At 36.0% G+C, this 20,927-nt stretch overlaps 1 protein-coding gene across 1 annotated transcript; it reads right to left on the bottom strand.

Annotated features, from left to right (window-relative positions):
• Positions 1 to 654: 654 nt before the first annotated feature.
• On the bottom strand, positions 655 to 18,170 carry LOC121426655 (polypeptide N-acetylgalactosaminyltransferase 1-like). Its single transcript, XM_041623026.1, has 10 exons — positions 17,564 to 18,170; positions 14,860 to 15,037; positions 12,696 to 12,862; positions 10,960 to 11,176; positions 9,016 to 9,094; positions 7,642 to 7,854; positions 5,205 to 5,516; positions 4,504 to 4,593; positions 2,299 to 2,430; positions 655 to 863 (listed from the first exon to the last, which is right to left on the bottom strand). Exons 1-10 carry the CDS (start codon positions 18,168 to 18,170, stop codon positions 705 to 707), a joined length of 2,154 nt encoding a protein of 717 aa, XP_041478960.1. The 3' UTR covers positions 655 to 704.
• Between the last annotated feature and the right edge of the window lie 2,757 nt (positions 18,171 to 20,927).

The raw sequence follows: 20,927 nt of genomic DNA, 5'->3' as shown, positions 1-20,927 counted from the left end.
CTGAGCTATCGCGCCTCCTTTACTATTATTACTATTATTACTTTAATTAAAGGGGAATGAAACCTTTGGAACAAGTATAGGCTTGTGTCGAAACAGAAAAATCAAAGAATAAGAACAAAGAAAGTTTGAGAAAAATCGGACAAACAGTGAGAAATTTATGGCATTTGAATATTGCAATCACTAATGCTATGGAGATCCTCCCATTGGCAATGCGACAAGGATGTGTGATGTCACATGTGAACAACTTTCCCTTTGATGGACTATGAAATACCCTCAAAATGTCTCTTGTTTGCTTTTTCTGATGGTGAAACAAACTCTTTATCCATGATGCATTCTTTAAAAATCTGTATTACATGTCCTACTTTACAAAAGAACACAAAAGAGGCAATTTAAGTGAAATATGTACTAAAGTAAATGGGTAGAGTAGTTCACAAGTGACACATCTTTGTCACATTTCCAATTTGAGGATCTCCATAGCGTAAGTGATCATAATATTCAAATGTTCATAACTTTCTCATTATTTGTCCGATTTTCTCAACTTTCGTTGATCTGTTTCTTTGATTTTTCTGTTTTCACACAAGCTATCTTGTTCCAAAGGTTTCATTCTCCTTTAATTGTTATCATTATTATTCATCTATTTTCATGGGGGGGGGGCATAGCTATTGGGCCTAGTTCTTCGCTTAATGCACCATTTTTTTTAGCTGTTAACCCCATAATTTTGGGTTGTATGGTGGAGGCATTTCCCAACGCTGGTTGGGATTTGAATCTAAGCAAGGAGCCATCTCCAGACTCGTGGTACCCTTATTATCGGTTGAAGCTATACTAAGACATTTTCCATGAAGACCGTGGGATATTTGTTTCGTCTGTTGGTCAAAGAAAAATGAAGAGTGAAATAAAATAGGACCAACTAATGATGATGATAAAAATTATGGTGATCATGTGATGATGATGATGATTATGGTTGTTGGTGATGATGATAGTTGTGATGTTAATGATGATAATGATGATGATGGTGATGATGATGATGATGATGATAATGATGATGATAATGATGATGATGATATTGAAGATGATGGTGATGAGAGTGATGATGGTGATGTGATGGTATACGATGATGAGGATGATGGTGGTGATGATGATGATGTGATGGTTGATGATGATGATGATGATGATATTGATATGGTGATGGTAAATGATCTTGGTAATGGTAGTGGTGATGATGATGGTGGCGATGTTGGTGGAATGGTTGATGAGGATGGTAGTGGTAGTGGTGGTGATGGCGGTATAATGATAATGTGGTGGTATTAGAATAATAATAACGATCAGAAAACAAATTAGTAATATTAATAACAATAACGAAATTAATAATATTATCACAATAAATATGATAAATGTGTATGTTGTTCACTTTTTCCATAAGTGGTTGAAAATAAATAAATCATATACAAATCTAATTCTGTAGATTTTTTTTATAGATTCATGTCATTAATTTTTCAATGTTCAACATGCAGGTCAATGATCAAATACAAACTTGGTAAGAGTAAAATATCAACTACCAACAAAATCAAATTAGACGATTAACGTTTGGAGTAATAACACATGTATGGGCTATCAAGTGAACTTGAGAAACAAAACAGAGACATAAAAGGGGCAGCATTGTTAAACTCCATTATAAAAGCGAGCATATGGCTTGAATGGGACTACCTTCTTTGCTTTATAAGAAATATGTATGAATAAATACATAAAAGAATTAAATAAGTACATAATATATATGTATGTATGCCCTACATACATGTATTTATGAATGAATAAAAAAGAATGGGTTAATAAATTAAATTAAAAAAAAAATAATTAATAATAAATAAATAAATAGATGAACACGTGTTCATAAATAAATCAGAAAATATATAAATAAATGAGTAAATGTGAACCTGAATGTATGAATAAATCAATAAAAAATATACATACATTAAATCAATGAAATATGAATGATTGGATGAATAAAGAGATAGATAACGATCCGATCGATCAATAGATAGATAGATAGAAAGATAGATAGATAGATAGATAGAAAGATAGATAGATAGGTAGGTAGGTAGATGGATGGATAGATGGATGGATGGATAGATATACAGATAAAATAAACTATGAATGAATATATGAATAGAGTTATTTAGAAATGAATGAATAAATAAATGAATAAATAAAGAGAAAATACATAATTATTTAATACAATGAAAAATGGAAATCAATAAAACATTAAATACATTTAAGAAAAGAAAAATGCAGACAACTTACCGAATTGTTCCAGTTCCATAATTGATTACCCTGTCCTCTATGACATCCATATAAAGCTAATTCACCCTGTCCCGTAAAGTCGAGGCACTGTACATCTTGTCTTATCTCATTCAGCTTTGTGTACTCCCATAGCTGCGACAGAAGTGAACATATTGTTAAAATCCACTTTCATATTTTGAAATGAATAACTCACAAAATACATGGACTGAATTACAGATAGACATGCAGAAATAAAGATAACATTGAAAATTAGAATGGTAGTAGTGATTATGACTGCATTTATTACCATACACGCACCCCCCCCCAAAAAAAAAACAACGACAGCAGCATCTACAGCAGCAGTGGCAGAAACAACATCAACTACTACTACTTCTACTACCTCTACTACTACTACTACTACTACTACTACTACTACTACTACTACTACTACTACTACTACTACTACTACTACTACTACTACTACTAATACTACCACTATCACTTCCACTACCACTACCACTACTACTACTACTACTATCACTACCACTATCACTACTGCTACGACTACTACTACTACTACTGCCACTACTATACTACTACTTCTGCTATTACTAATTAGTACTTACTATACTACTACTACAGTGGCAGAAACAACATCAACTACTACTACTTCTACTACTATACTACTACTACTACTACTACTACTACTACTACTACTACTACTACTACTACTACTACTACTACTACTACTACTACTACTACTACTACTACTACTACTATCACTACCACTATCACTACTGCTACGACTACTACTACTACTACTGCCACTACTATACTACTACTTCTGCTATTACTAATTAGTACTTACTATACTACTACTACAGTGGCAGAAACAACATCAACTACTACTACTTCTACTACTATACTACTACTACTACTACTACTACTACTACTACTACTACTACTACTACTACTACTACTACTACTACTACTACTACTACTACTACTGCTGCTATTTCTGCTGCTGCTGCTTCTACTACTACTACTACTACTTCTATTATATGCCTTCCACAACAAATGCAATAATAAACCACTACTATTAATACTACTGATGATAATACTAGACTATACTTCCACTACCACTACCACTACCACTACCACTACTACTACTACCACTACCACTATCACTACTGCTACAACTACAACTACTACTACTACTACTACTTCTACTACTACTACTACTACTACTACTAATACTACCACTATCACTTCCACTACCACTACCACTACTACTACTACTATCACTACCACTATCACTACTGCTACGACTACTACTACTACTACTGCCACTACTATACTACTACTTCTGCTATTACTAATTAGTACTTACTATACTACTACTACAGTGGCAGAAACAACATCAACTACTACTACTTCTACTACTATACTACTACTACTACTACTACTACTACTACTACTACTACTACTACTACTACTACTACTACTACTACTACTACTACTACTACTACTACTACTTCTACTACTACTACTACTAATACTACCACTATCACTTCCACTACCACTACCACTACTACTACTACTACTACTACTACCACTACCACTATCACTACTGCTACAACTACTACTACTACTACTACTACTACTACTACTACTACTACTACTACTACTACTACTACTACTACTACTACTACTACTACTACTACTACTACTACTACTACTACTACTACTACTACTACTACTACTACTACTGCTATTTCTGCTGCTGCTGCTTCTACTACTACTACTACTACTTCTATTATATGCCTTCCACAACAAATGCAATAATAAACCACTACTATTAATACTACTGATGATAATACTAGAATTGAAAACAATATTTTTGAGGTTAAAATGATGATGAAATTGACAGTGATCAAAAAATAAATCAAATGAGTAAAAACGGTTACCAAGTTCACATTGCGGTATAAAAACAAAACACTTCCATACCCATTATGGTGATCTCAAAAGGGCTTTCTTTGAATGGTGATGACGATGGTTATGATAATGATGATAACAACTATGACGATTGTGATAATTTCACGACGGACAATCGTGATAGTAATAATAACGATACTAGCAGTAACAAACGGTGATGATAGAGATGGCAATAATACAAAATTACATTATCTATTAAAAGAAAGTGGTAAAGGAATTTTTTCTACCCACTCGCATTTGATTAATTTGTCCACATGGTTTTGCTACGACTTTCTTATCCTGTTGGCTTTTAAGACAAACTTTATGGTCTGGATTCCGAATCTGTAAATACAGAAAAAATAACATAAAATTGGAGATTATATGCAATGCGTTATGGACTGACAAAGTTAAATAAGCCATTTCTAAAACTTGCACAAAACCTTAAAAAAAGAAAAGATATCATAAATAACAATAGCAATAGATTAATGACGTTTCTGATTGCAAACTGAGCAAGAGAGAAAAAATGAATTAAATCATTTTCGGTAGGATACAAGAAAAACCTCAAATTGAAGAATAAGATAAGCGACAGCCAAGTTGTTAAGTCAACCCTGTTTTTTCCATTTGAAAAGGACATTGCAAAGAATTATTGCAATTCCATAATACATTACTAAAGAACCGTGACGTCGGACAATGTATCTTAAGTTCAATTTAAATTACATCTTTATAATCTGTTATTTCCATCGAATTTCAATGACAATCTAATTTGCTTAATTTCCTCTTTTCTACATGCAATCTATATCAATTTCAAGTTAGACTACTGCTTTATGAAACAGTCACATCACCGAAACTTTCGAATGGCAGATCTTCGGTCGGTATCGTTGGTATGACTGTATAGCATTCAAAACAATCTGCAATTTCTTTGGGGTGGGGGAGGGGGGGGGGCAAGTACTTACAAAACCAAATATACTGCCCTCTCTCGGCCACGGTGACTCGGGGAAGACATTGTCCAGGTACCATTGAAACGATTTGCATTCCAATTTCTTGCGGAGACCGATCTGCTCCCGAATGTCCCCAGCGTCCACGCTCGCAACGCCTGGATTCAACTTGTAAAAAAGAGGCCTTGCTCCATCTAGCCAGACTTCCACGATGCGCTTGGTGTTGCGATTTAAATGACCCGAGGCGTGGGTGTAGGGGGCGTACTTCCGGAAGATATGACCCACGTGTGAACAGGACATGGTGTATAACGACCCACCGCACATCCACGTCTGTGTTTACACAACAATAAAATTGTGAAATTAATTCAGTGTATACGAGTATAACCCCACGACACCAAACTGATACATGTATATAAAAGACGGAGAGAACTCTAACAGCGCCCCTTTCCCTGTGAATATATAATGTACGGCAATCTAAAGTAGATGTAAAATGATTATAATACAGGCAGGCGCGAAGACGGGATGAATGTTTTACTATGTACAATCCTTTTATATGCACGAACTAGAATTTTCATTTCATGCCAATAATATGCATACTTTGCCCTGCCTCCCCAAAAATATTTTAGTGTCCATCTAACAGGTATACTCTTCAAATTTCATTAGGCCAACATTATTAGAGTATAAGTTTCCATAAGTAATTTACCCCCTCCCCCGTGTCCTCAAAAATCACAAAACACATCTTTGATCGAGGAATAATCTGCATTATGTTGAACTGAAATAACGATCCTAGTTCGTGCATAATCAGTATTTATCACGTCCCGGTGGTATGTCGGTAGGTCTATTTACGTCGTATAGGACTCTGCACAACTGGGGTGGGGTGGGTGGGTAGGGGGCGTCAGTCCACATTTCTTCAGTACTAATATCAAATCTTATGTCTTGTTGTTTTACCATCATTACCATCTTCATCATCTTCTTCTTCATCATCATCCTCATCTCGTATGCACGTGAGCAAGGCACTTAATCTGTAATGCTCTTTTATCCTGCTTTCAAATAAATAGGAATGCTATATGCATTATTGGTAACTAGGTGTGCACTTGTTAAAAAAATGTACAAAAACATAGCCAATACCAACCTATTTTGATTTATGTATGGTTAGCCGTCCAGCTACACTTCCAAAACGGTTCTATAGTCACACAGTGATTGCAGTCTGTTCATATCTAACTTAGATTGGGTATTTTTCTTGCATCCAGAGAAAAGAGGAAATCCTCCCCCAAACATCTTATCTTATGACTTATTGTTTTAACCTTCAGCCTTACCATCTTGATCATCATCATCATCATTATCATCATCATCATCATCACCATCATCATCACCATCATCATCATCATCACCATCATCATCATCATAATTGTTATTATTTTCATCATTGTTATTATTATTATCATCATCATCATTTTATTATGATCATTATTCTCATCATCATCATCATCATCACCATCATCATCACCATCATCACCATCATCATCATCATCATCACCATCATCATCATCACCATCATCATCATCATCATTATCACCATCATCATCATCACAATTGTTATTATTATCATCATTGTTATTATCATTATCACCATCATCATTTTTATCATGATCATTATTCTCATCATCATTTTCGCTATTATCATTACGCTAATCATCATTATCATCATCATGATCATTATCATTATTACTGCTACAATTATTATTCCTCTGACCAGGATCAAATCCAATTATTTCCTTGAGTTACCTTGCTCGAACACAAAGCACCAAGTAAATTCAAGTGCAACTAAAAACTTTATTTTACTTTATTATTATTAATATTATCAACATTATTCATATTATTATCATCATTATTTCATTCGGGGAAATACACAACATACAATACAAAACAAACAAACAAACGCTTTACATTTTCATTATGTATAGTTGCAATTAAGTAACACTAATTATATATGCTACCTACATTGTCATTGATCGGTTTTGAGATTTAAGAACGGCAGCGAGCGGAGGACAAGAACCTCAAAAGATCATTCTTGCCTTGCCAACACTCACAAATGAATTCATCAACTAGAGTATAAGGCCCATATTCTGATAGCAGGTTAACTTAAAATCAGGTTTAAAGTTGTGGTGTAAGTATGGATAGCCAATTGTTACATAAATCACTAACAGTATAGATATATCATACTTCAGCTCATTTGGCTCTCAAATCATTCATAATTGTCTAGGAAGTATAAATAGATGATTGTCTTCACCATCGATAAATCAGGAAAGAGCACAGTAAACATAAGAAACATACAACTTCATAAAAAAATTGATACTTTTGGCTTCCCATACATAAACAACAACTTTAAACCTGAGTTTAAGTTAAACCTGACTTCAGAATACGGGCCTAGATGTTTTAAGAGAAAGAGGATTACCTTGAAAGAAAGTTCCAAGTTCTCGGCGCCCCATGTCTGCAGTCCCGGATCATACATGCCTATATCCATGAAGTATCCCTTATCAATCGAAAACAGTCCCCCCGCCATTGTCGGCGTTCTGATGGGCAGGGTTGGGTCTTGCTTCGCTTGTTCTAAATCCATTCTTTGTATCGGAGTCCATCGGAAATACATCGACCAATCGAAACTGCCCACCTTGATAAAAATGAAATAGAGAGTACATCATTTTGGATACCTGACTTGTAAAGCAATAAAATTTTGAGAGAAGTGCAAACAGTGAAGAATATATAGCGAGTCCCCCCAAATTGTCCCTCTGACATATATCTGAATCAATTATAAAATGTGGTAGTTTTCTCAAATAAATGTTCATGAGTAAAAAGCTCATTTCATCATCTAACTTCTATGAAAATTTCATTAGTCGTGCTTTAGCGGTTTTGAATACACACTCTCTTACGTAACAGTGGTGAATTTCTGCTCATCCAGGATCTGAGCAGGGACATTTTTCTAGTCATATGCAGGCTCATCAAATCATAAACTTGGGCATATTCAGAAGGACAAGTAACATAAAAAAATTAAGTCTGTTTTATGATTGATATGGAGAATCATAGCACCAACTAGGAAAGAAAATGTGAATGATGGATGAGAAAATAAGCTGAAAATTAAAGGGGGAATACACAAGTACATCTTGCGAAAAAAGGAACTCTACAAGGGAAAATTTTTCATTTTTTGAAGTAATTTAGCTGCGTATAAGAGGGACTTTTGTCGGGGGATGCGCTGCATAGGAATGAGGCAACTTTAAAAAGGGGGAATATGGGGTAGAGAATACGAGACAGAGAAAAAGACTAAACTGAATTTGCAATGAAAAAAAAACAACATGACAGCATGAAAATAGTAAAACAGGAGGCAGAGGGGAAGCAAAACAACAGATACAAAGAACGGGGAGGGGGGGGGGGGGAGTGGGAGAGAAAGTGAGATACATAGAGGGGAAGAGAGGTAGATATAATGGTGTGACATTACTGAGATATGGGGGGGGGACTCCCCCGGGGGGGGGTGTAGATAGGGTAGACAGTCCTATGGAAACAAAGGAACCCAGGGGGGCGTTTCATGAAAGGACTTGTCGGACGTTTTATCCGACAAGTCCCATTTATCCGACAGTTACCATAGGAAGAGTGCCTCTCAGCCAATCAAAATCATGGAAGGATGTCAGATCTGACAACTTGTCAGATGAAAATATTGATGAAACGCTCCCCTGGTGTGGGTGTTTCATAAATCTTTTTTTTTAGTAAAGTTACGCAGGAAGGCTATATCCAAGTTTATTTCATACATTTTATCTAAGTGAAAGAAAGAATATCTTACATAAGGAAGATCGTCATGTCCTTGAAATGCAAAGTCCCTGTCGTTTATAACATCTATTGTAGGGGTCACAACGTTTCTCCTATAAACAACAAGGATAACAGAAGATCTTTACAATGTATATACATGGTGAACATGAATATTGAAAATAATAGTAAATATAATAATTAGACTAATATCGCGCCAAATCCACACCGTAGAGTGCTCAATGCGCTTTTTAGGAAATTAAGAAGAATTGAACAGAAATGTTTTGAGGTAGGGGAAGGCGGGGTAAGTTGTGACTGTTTTTGCTTTTTGCATGTTCGAATTGATATGATTAATAATCTTGTCGAAATAAGTACCTTGCCTTGAAATTTAATTCTTCTGAAATATTTTCCACCTATATATAACTTTCTATCCCCACACTGAAAGTCATCGTGACCTTTGAAAAAACGATGTCAAATGGCTCAACTTGCCCCATATATGGGGTAAGTTTGAGCCACCTTCTGGGGTAAGTTGAGCCACAAAAACTATGTACAAAATGTATGAGGGGAGAACCAGCATGTTAATTTTTTGTTTAAAGTCTTTTCACTTGCTAATTATCTATAAATACTAACATCCTTTAAAAGGAAAAGAGCAGTCATGTAAATTTGCTCCTTTCAGCCAGCATTTCAATCGATTTTTATGGTTTGTTTGTTTTTTAAGATACATTACCATAGGAATTACCATGGCTCAACTTGCCCCATGCTGTTTGGCTCAACTTACCCCAGTCCGAACTTAGTGCGATAATTTTGAATCCACACATTTATTATGCATCCATCATATAAAAGACTATGACACGAATGAAGATCCATACCTGGACTAATAATGTTGTTATCATGTCTTTATTATATTTAAAGACAAATGTGTTTATAAAGCACTTATCTATTTCACACTCTTTTTTACTTTTTTGGCTGAAATTCATGTTTTTCCCTCTAAAAAGCTACTTTTTGTTTCAAAGTTGAAAACAATGTGGTGGGGTTAGGGGTTATGCTATGGGTCATCAATACATGACACCACCACAATGTCTGACTCATTCATTATTGGCCTGGGGCTGGTGGCTCAACTTGCCCCTATGCTCAACTTACCCCGCCTTCCCCTAATGTTTGAAAGTTTCAGAGGTCAAGCACTGTTTGATGTTTTGAGGGAGGCTATTCCATAGCTTAGAGGATGAGTAAACAAATGATCTTTCACCCGAGGTTTGGAAAGTTTGGGGGTAACAAGAGAATTAAAAAAGAAGGAACGTAAGGATCTTGAAGGGGTATAACTTTTGATCAGTGAAATAAGGTACTGGGGAGATGAGCCATGAACGCAGTGGAAAGTTAACAACAAAATATGAACATAATACGCAGTTTTACAGGGAGCCAATGTAAGGATCTTAAAATAGGAGTAATGCGAGTGCGCCTGGTGGATAGAGAAACGATGCGAGCGGCAGTATTTTGCAGTTTGAAGAAAACATAGTAAAATAGAAACAAATTCTTCCTGATGTTTCTGTTTGCTATTATATATTCACGGAGGTACATTAAATATGCTAATCTCTCGCACGTAAAGAAGATGAGTGATCAACATTCAAAGTAGTAAACTAATATTGAACAAAGAAGACTTGATTGCCTTTATTTCAAAACCTAGCATTAAATTGCTTCATTCTAACCGAAGGAAATCATCATAAAGATATATTACTTGTGAATGATAAAGATTCATACCACTTTGGAAACAACAATATTGATTGCAATGTAATGTAAATAGTTTAGTTTGGTTTAGTTTACTCCAACGATGTCGTAGGACTAAGCCTGTTCATCGATCAAAGTAGAATGTCTATATATTGCTGTCTTCTTCAGACAAAATTAAATGTTTGACCGTTTGAATAATTTCTTTTTGGTCAGACCTAAAATAGATGTTAAAATGCTGTTTAAAATACCCAAAACGAACCTGTCTTTAGCGATTACAGCTAGAAGAGGTTCTAGCCATCCATCCGTAGTTTCACAATGAGAGTCAAGAAAAGTCAGCACATCACCAGTGGCAGCCAATGCACCGTGTATACGCGCTCTTATTAACCCCGAGCGTATCGGTAATCGTTCCAAACGTACCAGAGCAGACGATCGAAAATGGCGCGAAAGGTAATCATCAAGTTTCCTTTTTAAATGATCTGCAAATAAGGATGAATATAGTATGCTCATTTTACTTTCAGACTCCATTTTTTCGTACATGTGGGCAAAAACTTAACATCTGATTGTGATTTCTGCAGCCCGTTAACTTTTTTGTATCACTTTCCCCTTTTCAAAACAGTACAACGGCCCGTTATTTGTTACAATATAATTATAAAGCTCATTTCATGTATTTGTTGTTGTTAGGAATAGAACACTGAATATTAAATTGTATGAATCTTTCATTCCATGGACCCTGGTTCAAAATATTATTGCACTTCCATAGTGTTTAATTAAAAAAAAAAATCTTCAGTGTTCTATTACATACAATTTACAATAAAAAAAATCAATATTTTAGTCTGTTTTGATCACTTCTGTACATTTTTCTCCAAAATGTATTGCGTAGGGACACGTACATTTTTTTCGCGAGATTTTTGTTTTTGTAGTTAAAAGGAAATTAAATGACAAAAGCTTGTGTTTGATCATGAAAGGCACTGCACATTTGGCAATCGATGAAAAATCATTAAAAGGGACAGCGAACAGTTGCCGACCTACGATGCTATAATGATATTAGAGCTTCGAACACTTAGGATTCATGTGTTCTACTATTTGACCAGCTGGTTAACAGATGTAGGTTTATTTTAGCTCATTACTCGTCCCCGGCTTCAAACATGAAGTCAAATGAATGCAGCTTGATTTTTCCCTTTGCTCACATTCTACGAAAATATTCAATGCACTTGCCCTGCATCATCATGTTCTGTCTACAGAACCAACAGACAGTATTTCCTTTTAAACAATGTTTTGAAAACCAAGAACACGGAGTGTGGTAGCGTTCTTCCGTAGGATGGATGCACATTTTCATTGTTTCCTTAACAGCTCTCGAGGAGATTGCATACTCTTGAACTAAAAGATCCAAGGCAATTTTTAACAGAACCAACGTTATATAAAACATGTCATGAAACACCAGGAACAAGGAGTGCGGAAGCGTTCTAGGGTATTCTGTTGGGTTGATGAATGTTTGGTCTCCTAACCATCCTCTAGAAGGTTGCCTTCTCTTAAACGCCGGGTGTCCATCAACCCTGCCAATGTAATAACAACCCTTCATTCAGAGCGGGTCCTGATTTCTTATAACTTGTCGTCACTGAATGAAAAACTTTAAACGGGTCACAAATAGCATTGGAGATTTAATATATTAACAAAAATAAAAATATTATTTTTTTAACAATAAGGGGGCCCTGGTTTCTACAGATTATTTATATCGAATAAGACCTTCAAAATGTACTAATGCCATTTTTTAAGATACACATCTTTAAAAAAATCTCTTGCGGCTGAAAAAGGTCTTGACTGGACCTTTCAATCCTTTCAAAACATTGACGGAACAAAAAGAGGACGGGGATACAATCAAATCTCTGTGCGCATGCTCAACCCTCTTAAATTAATGTTCGGGCATGCGCAGATCGACTTTTATCTGAACCTTCCGTCCACTCTGTCTCTCATCGTGTTTTTAAAACTCCTTATTACCCTGAGTGCTGGCATCATCGACCAGAATGACCTCCTTGAGAAGATGCCTTGGTGACCGGTTGACAACGCTGTGAACTGTACGGAGTAACGCACTGAATGCTTCGTTATGGAAGATGATGATAACGCTGGTCGTCGGTAGACCATCGGGGAACACAACAGACTTGCATCTGAAAGAAGAGATAAATGGAGAAGAAAAAACGTGTATTTCCACCCTATTTTAATGCAAACACATAAACACCCTCTGGGTCACTCATGAAAGAATTTTTTGCTTCCAGGAGGCATGACGGATTTCAGAACATAGAAAATCTATTGCAAAATGCATAAGTTCAAGACAAAGAGCAACCTTAAGAAGTCTTTGTAGAAAAAAGGTGAATCAAAACAGCAGTTTTGCCCAAGTCCAGGGGAGCGTTTCATCAACATTTTCATCCGATAAATTTTCAGATCTGACATCTTCCTCTGATGGTGATTGGCTGAGAGGTGCTGTTACTATGGTAACTGTCAGATAAAATGGGACTTGTCGGATAAAACGTCCGACAAGTCCTTTCATGAAACGCCCCCTGGACGCCGGACAAATGATTATATTTACAATGTTTCGTGTAACTCAGAAATCTGGGACGTAACCGATGTTCCGGTTCACCAACTTTTGACAAAGACCTCCTAGCTGTTCTTTGTCGTTTGACGGGAATTTTCAATACCTTTACTGTGTTCTTGAATCCGCCCCGTTGCAGTTTCGACAACACCCAAAATGCCCGCGGACATAATTCCGATGTTTCGCCCCTCTTCTAACTCCATCCAACCATCATCAATGGCAGAGATCGGTGATATCAATAATAAATATATATTCTGCTTTTTATAGTTTGTGATTCAATTCATGTTTAGCTCAGTTTACTTGAATTCAAATACAGATTTTGAAATGAATGAATAAACAAATATATAGATTAATACATTTAGAATATTTTGGGGGTGATTGGGTATTCACCTTTGGAAACATGTCGTTGGTGTCACATTGGAAAAAGGGTTTTTATTTGTATTCGCCAGCAATCAGCTTGTCACGTCACCATTAGACATAATCAATGGAATAAACAGATGGTTTAAATATTTGATCCATAGGACCTAACAGTTTACTCTAAATATTACAGGAAACTTTCTAATCGATTAATTACTCGATTCTGGTCTTATTTGCACCACAGCGTACACTACTCCTATTCTCTTCTCCTCCTATTCCTCCTCCTTCTTTTTCTTTCTTTCTTTCTCTCTTTTTTTCTTTCTTTCTTTCCTTCCTTCTTCTTATTCTGTTTTCTTCTCCTCTTTCTTCTTCTCTTTGTCCTTCTTCTCCTTCTTTTGTTTCTTCTTCTTCTCTATGTAAATATATTCTCTCTCGATACATTCTATTTTTATAATATTTATTTTCACATTTTGGGTTTTACTGTTTTAATTCATATTATTTTCATTAAAAGGATGGTCCGAGCTGAAGATATTTTTATTTCAATAAATAGGGTAAAATTCATAGCAAAATGCTGAAAATTTCATCAAAATCGGACAACAAATAACGATGTTATTGAATTTACCAATATTTTGTGAAAACAGTTATGTGCACATCGTCAAGAATATTCATTAGATGGGTTGATGATGTCATCCTTTCTTATGTTATTACATGGAATTATGAATGTTTCATTTTTCATACATGTGTAAATGATGTGTCTCCATTATGATGAAATAAGTTGCGGCAATAGATATCTAATTCATTTTATCAGTTGTAAATCCGATTGTTTTAGTTCTTGGTAGAAAATTTTTGAATAAACCTAATTTCATATAATAAATACAAAAGAACATGCGGGGATATGACATTATCAACCCACCTAATGAATATTCATAAATACATGCCTCGAACTGTTTCACTGGAAAAATGCAAAATTTTTAGAATTTTGCTTTGTGAATTTTACTATATTTATTGAGATATAGATATCTGCAGCCTGGACCATCCCTTTAATTTCTACATCTTTTATCTATTATTCATTTCTTTATCCATTTCTTTTTATACTTCTTAAATTCGATGAAGGTGAATCATTATACAGTTATGGAGACCGCATAAAACATAAATTTTTTATCGGAACTTGATTTAAAAATATCGTTGAAATCAAATCCAATTCCGATTCAAACTTACTGTTTAGGTCTGACGTCAGGCAGTGTCCTGTTGAATGCAATCCTATCGCTGGCTAAGAGATTGAATGCATTACGAGGGTAGAGTACATCAGCTAGTTTCTTCATCTCTCCTTCAAACACGACAGGTTTACCCATCTCACCAAGCGGGTTGGCGGGGTCGAACGCTCTCTCTGGACGATCTGTTTTGGGGCGAAAAATAACTACATGAATTTTAAAAAGGGAGTTATTTATATTATCATTTTTTAGAATGAATTTATTCAGGTCTCGCCCGGAGGATTGGCGGGATCAAAGATCTCCATAGACGGTCTGTTTTGGGGCCAAAACATAATATTACATGAGTTTTAAAAAGGATTATTATCGTCTTTTAGAATGAATTTACTCAGGTCTCGCCTGGAGGATTGGCGGGATCAAAGCTCTCTCTAGACGATCTGTTTTGGGGCCACCATAATATTAACTGATTTCTTAAAAAGTATTTTTATAATTCTTTATTCAATGGTTAATTAGTGCAAGACCAATACCACCCATTCTATTTGTTCATCATCATAATTTTCCCGATTTCTTTTTTCAAAAAAGGGGCGAAAAAAAACAGTTTCGCCTGAAATATTTGCATTTTTCTTTCATTAAACAAATAATTATACAGACACTTTAAAATATGGGGAACTGAGGGAATAAACATTTGAGAAGAACGTTTGTACAGCACTAAAAAGGAGAAGCAATGAACTTTACAAAATAAATATCAAATCTCTCGAAAACGTTGGGCCACGAATTATCGACTGCGTTGATATAAACCATATGGACATGATGGACAAAGGACAAATTCTATACACATACGATATGCAGACGGTAACATAACTTTTTTTCAGACAACTGGCATGAAAATACCTGTCAGTATTATGAGTAAAATATCTTGAACTGAGTAGGGCCTCGAACATGTCGAAAAAATATTTCTATGAGCTGGATGTTGCAACGCGTTATGGCGTGCGCCTGTCAGTAATACAAGCTATGAGGGGAAGTTACAAATTGATGCAGAGGTTCGAGGTCCAAGCCCTTGTCATGTCTTTCTAATAGTGACTTTAAAAGGCGGCCCCTGACGTTAAAAAATATATCTGATTGATACGATCCGTCTGAAAAAAACTCAATTACACACACACACATAAATGCACATCCTCCCCACCCTCCCCCAACACACTATCAAGAGTCCTCTATATAATTTGATCTATTTTTTTTTGTTGTGAAGTGGTTTATTTATCATGTTGGAATGATCTTGTTTTTCAGAGGCCGCCGCCCATTCAAACCTATCCGATCATAAAGACCGTCATGCATGCATGGTCAACTAAAAATTATTAGACTAGAATATATTACATCCCATTTATTTAACTGTTGTTAATTCAGATCATAATCTTTTGTCTGCGTCTAAATTTGATAAAAAAGAATGAAATTGAATTTTGGGGGTTTAGAATGGATAATACACCACATGTACGTTTTATCGCCAAAACCACTTTCACGTGTACTAAGTATTATTGTCTGCTAGCATTTTAGTGCTTTATGATTTCCCCGAACCTTTTGCTAACAATGGCCTATAGATTTGTTTGCATTGCACATACATGTGTATAGGTCGTTTCGGCGTGTCCATTATTCACGTATTGCCATGGCAACCAAATAAAGCCAATATGATTAATTATGTATAAATGGTATAGATGGTATTGGGAATATCATCTAGTTGCAGTGAGGCACTCCTAAATAGAACTACAGTTAAAATGGATATAATAAAGAATAAAGCCCTGTTGTGCAGCGTCGCCTTAATTGTTTTCCGTTCTTATAAAAGACAGAGAATTATGGCTCTGCTGCATCTCCATGTAAATGAGGTGAGAGCTATGAAAAGTGCAGATCAAAAGATCGGGGAGAAAAGAGGATTTCAAAGGGTTTAGAGGTGAAAGCCCTTTTTTATCATTTACATTAGAGATTACTTCCGCCCCATTGTAATAAACAAAATTAACACATGCACACTATATATAAAATGAGTTGTGTTTTTTACCCCAGTCCCCTCATTCGATTCATCGTTATTTTGTCGTACATCACATATGAAATTCTTTTACAATCTGTCTCCACCATAGTTGATAAATAATTCACTAAGTAATCATACTTAAATGATATTAATACCTCGCATAGCTCGACGAAATGGTTCTAGAGTATTATGGGGGGGGGGCGCAAGGTGAACTTAATGTGACAATTTTTTGTTCTTCTTCAAATAAAAAACATTAGGGGTTATGTGTAAAAAGTGGCTTACTGAGCCAAAAAAAAGGGGGTCGGACATGGCGAATGGGGCAACATTTTGAAAAGCCGCGAGCGAGCAACATTTTAGACATTTTTAAGACAAAACTCTGGTTTTGTGATAGATTTTGGCATACTATTCAAAAAAATATATCATATTGCACCCTTTTCTCTTTTACTTTTTCTTGGTCTTGAAAATTAAGGTGGAGGCATGGGCCCCATCTGTATTCCAGTGTGTATATAGGTACACATCATCCCACTTATTTCGTCACATTTGTCTATTTTTCGCCTTTGTTCTCATCCCATGCTTTCGATTACTTAAAAATCATGGCGCGCGGGGGGGATCCATCACAGCACATAAAAAATGTGCCTTTTCGATCCCTGAAAAAAAACCCCGAGTATCGTATTTTTAATTTTTGTTATCTGCCATTTACCTATTTCAGATTTAAACTTATCGTGATCAACCATTATAATAACAATCTCTGTTGAGTCTTTCCCATTCTGATCCTGAACTGATATGTTCTTTCCTGGAGGTTTGAGAAGGTCTGGAGCTAGATGCTTGCGAAGACTTTGCTTTTCCGCATCCATAACATTGGTGATGTTCAAACGGACGACATCACCTGGTCGATTGTCAGGTGACTGCGGGTTGACACCAGACTTTGCCTTTTCCTTCAGCTCAACTCTCACTAATTCATCATGCTTAGCAACTTTTGGTGGATTGTTAAGTAACATCAACTGTTCATCAATCAAGGGGTCGTCCATCCCCCCTTCCTTGGGATTCATATCGTCTTTGATAGCACGCATCTCGTGAAGTCGACCCATGTGTTCGTCGAGCACGTTCGGCTTCATTTCTAGGTCCTCCGCATTGTGGCGAGGTGCCTTGTTTACGAGTCGCTCGACGTTGCCATGGTTACCGAGCAGCGTGTCTTGTCTTCTGAAGTCGTCGAGCTCATGCTCGAAACCCATGTCAGCGTCCCCATCATCAACGCCATTCCTCTTTAGCAACTCTCTTCCAACGGTATAGAGCGATACTACGAACATTATTAATATTGCAAACACACCGTAGTTGAACAATTTCCGCAGGCGAAGCTTCCTCATTATCATTCTGTTATATACTAAATCCAATTCGACACAAGAGGTTAATCCTTAATTCGCAGCGCTTATCACGATAAAGATAAGTCACAATATAGTAAAAACGTATTAGTATTTACACACATTGGCTAACCCTTCCTGGTTTGCTTTGAAAATACTATACATTTATTACACACTATTATCTTTCACTAATTTGTTCGTATCTCCACCTGTTTAATTCACAACGGATCGATTGACGAGTATGCGATGAGTTTTTTCATCATAAATTGCCGCCAAACCGAACCCAACGCACAAGCAAGCACGCAGCCCGTCGTTAGATGCCTAATACATGTAATATGCATCATGCTATAGCGTTAGCTCATTATCATATTATATCAACGCCAAATCACTATCAGATGACATTGATTGATGGCTAGACTTGAACATGGCTTTAAACATGGTACTGTTACGATACTGCAACAAATAACAAGTGTTTAATTTCTTCTTTGTGTTTAATTTCCTTTTTTTTTTATTACAGGAAATAATTATACATAAATAAAACAAATAATGATCTTACATAAATCTCTTGAAGTGTCCGATGTAAAATCCCGAAGTGATGATACTATATCCAAGTAATAATCCAAATGATAAAATCCCAGTTGACTGGCGAAAATTCACAATGATGGCGATGATGAAACTGATGTTGAAGTCCGATGAATAATAAGAGTCACTGCAACGAGTTGAAATGTCCGTGAAGACGATGTTGATGATGATTAACAGTCAATTTCAGCAATCCATGGGTTGAAGCGTGTTCATTGAACAGGTTGATGATGTTGATGATCTCGATGAGAACTGATAATTTCTCTCTCAAAATAACTGCAAACAGTTCTTTGATGCATAAACTGCTCTGATCTGATCTGGTGAAGTGATCTCATATGATGTGATGGTGTGATCTAATATGATGTGATGATGTGATGATGTCCTTAAAGAAACTGCAGCTATATATACTAAGTTTCAACTAATCTAGAAGCTTCTAGAATTGTCTTCCAAAAGAACTTTCTCCTTTCAGGAGCAGTCAAAATCCAGAACACTCTTGAATGACCTCATTGAAATCAACAGTGTAAACAAAATACCTAAGCCTATTCATTTCCACTACCAATACAATTCTATTGTTTGGCTTTTCCTTATTCAACAATAAAACTCCTTGGCCTTTAAATAGGCAAGGCCTGCATAATAAAAAGACATCTGGAAAGTTCTTACAAACATGCTGTGGAATGTACTTGATCATTCTAGGCTATTCTTAAAGAGGAAATAACTAATAGATTAATGTAACTGCTTTCAAAATTCTTCTACAATTATTCATATATGTAACACCTCCCCCACCGGGGAAAAGAAAGCTTTACCGTAGTAAAGGTTTCTTTATGATTATTTTTTCTTTTAACTGTTCAAAGTCATCTTGATAAATCATTTACATTTATCGTGTACAAAGATATAGTACTTAAAGAACATGTTAAAATAAATGAACATCAAAGATGTTTTCTTCAAATGACACACTTGGTCAAAATCATGAATAATTTCACTTTTTATACTCTTGATAGAGCATCAGCAATTACATTATTCTTTCCCTTTATGTGTACAATTTTCAAAGGGAATGGTTGGAGCATTAGGCTCCATCTGTACAGTCTTTGATTCTTTGTTTTGAATTTCTCCAAAAACACAAGAGGATTGTGGTCTGTATAGACTGTAATCTCTCCATTGGTTAGATACACCTCAAACTGCTGAAGGGCTAGTACGAGACTCAAGGCCTCTTTTTCAATAGTTGAGTACTTCTTCTGAAATTGATTGAGTTTCTTAGAGAAGTAGCACACTGGTTTTTCGATGCCTTTTTCATCTTCTTGGAGCAATACTGCTCCTACTCCAACATCACATGCATCAATTGCTACTTTGAATGGCTTTGTGAAGTTTGGAGCTGCCAAAATAGGCTCATTCACCAAAATGGCCTTTAATTTCTCAAACGATCTTTGACATTCGTCAGACCAAACATACTTCACTTTTGCCTTCAGCAGGTTTGTCAGAGGACTAACCACAGTACTGTAATTTGGAACAAATTTCCTGTAGAAGCCACTCATACCTAAGAATCTGAGCAATTCTTTCTTAGTTGTGGGAATTGGGAAGTCTAAGATAGCTTGTATCTTGGCTTCTCTTGGTAGCACTTGCCCTTGACCAACCACATGACCAAGATATGTGACCTTTGCCTTGGCAAATTCACTCTTTATCAGATTCACTACTAGATTGGCTTTGTCCAGCCTGTCAAACAGTGCTCGCAAATGATTCAGATGATCATTCCAAGTATCACTGTATACTAGGATGTCGTCAATGTATACGACACAATTGTCAAGTCCGGCAATCACTTGATTTGTCAACCTTTGGAAGGTTGCTGGTGCATTTTTCATTCCAAAAGGCATGACTTTGCATTGAAATAAGCCTTCAGGTGTGACAAAGGCTGATATCTCTTTGGCTCGGTCAGTCAGTGGCACTTGCCAATATCCTTTAAGCAAGTCTATCTTTGTGATATAGGCAGAATTTCCAACCCTATCAATACAATCTTCTAACCTAGGAATTGGATACGAGTCAGTCTTAGTTACTGCATTTACCTTCCGGTAATCAATGCAAAATCTCTGAGAGCCGTCTGGCTTTGGAACCATTACAATGGGAGAACTCCAACTA

The sequence above is a fragment of the Lytechinus variegatus genome, chromosome 13, assembly GCF_018143015.1.
Source record: "Lytechinus variegatus isolate NC3 chromosome 13, Lvar_3.0, whole genome shotgun sequence".
In the NCBI taxonomy this organism is placed as follows: domain Eukaryota; kingdom Metazoa; phylum Echinodermata; class Echinoidea; order Temnopleuroida; family Toxopneustidae; genus Lytechinus; species Lytechinus variegatus.
Note: the sequence above shows the minus strand (reverse complement) of the source record. Positions and strands in the feature narration are given on the sequence as shown.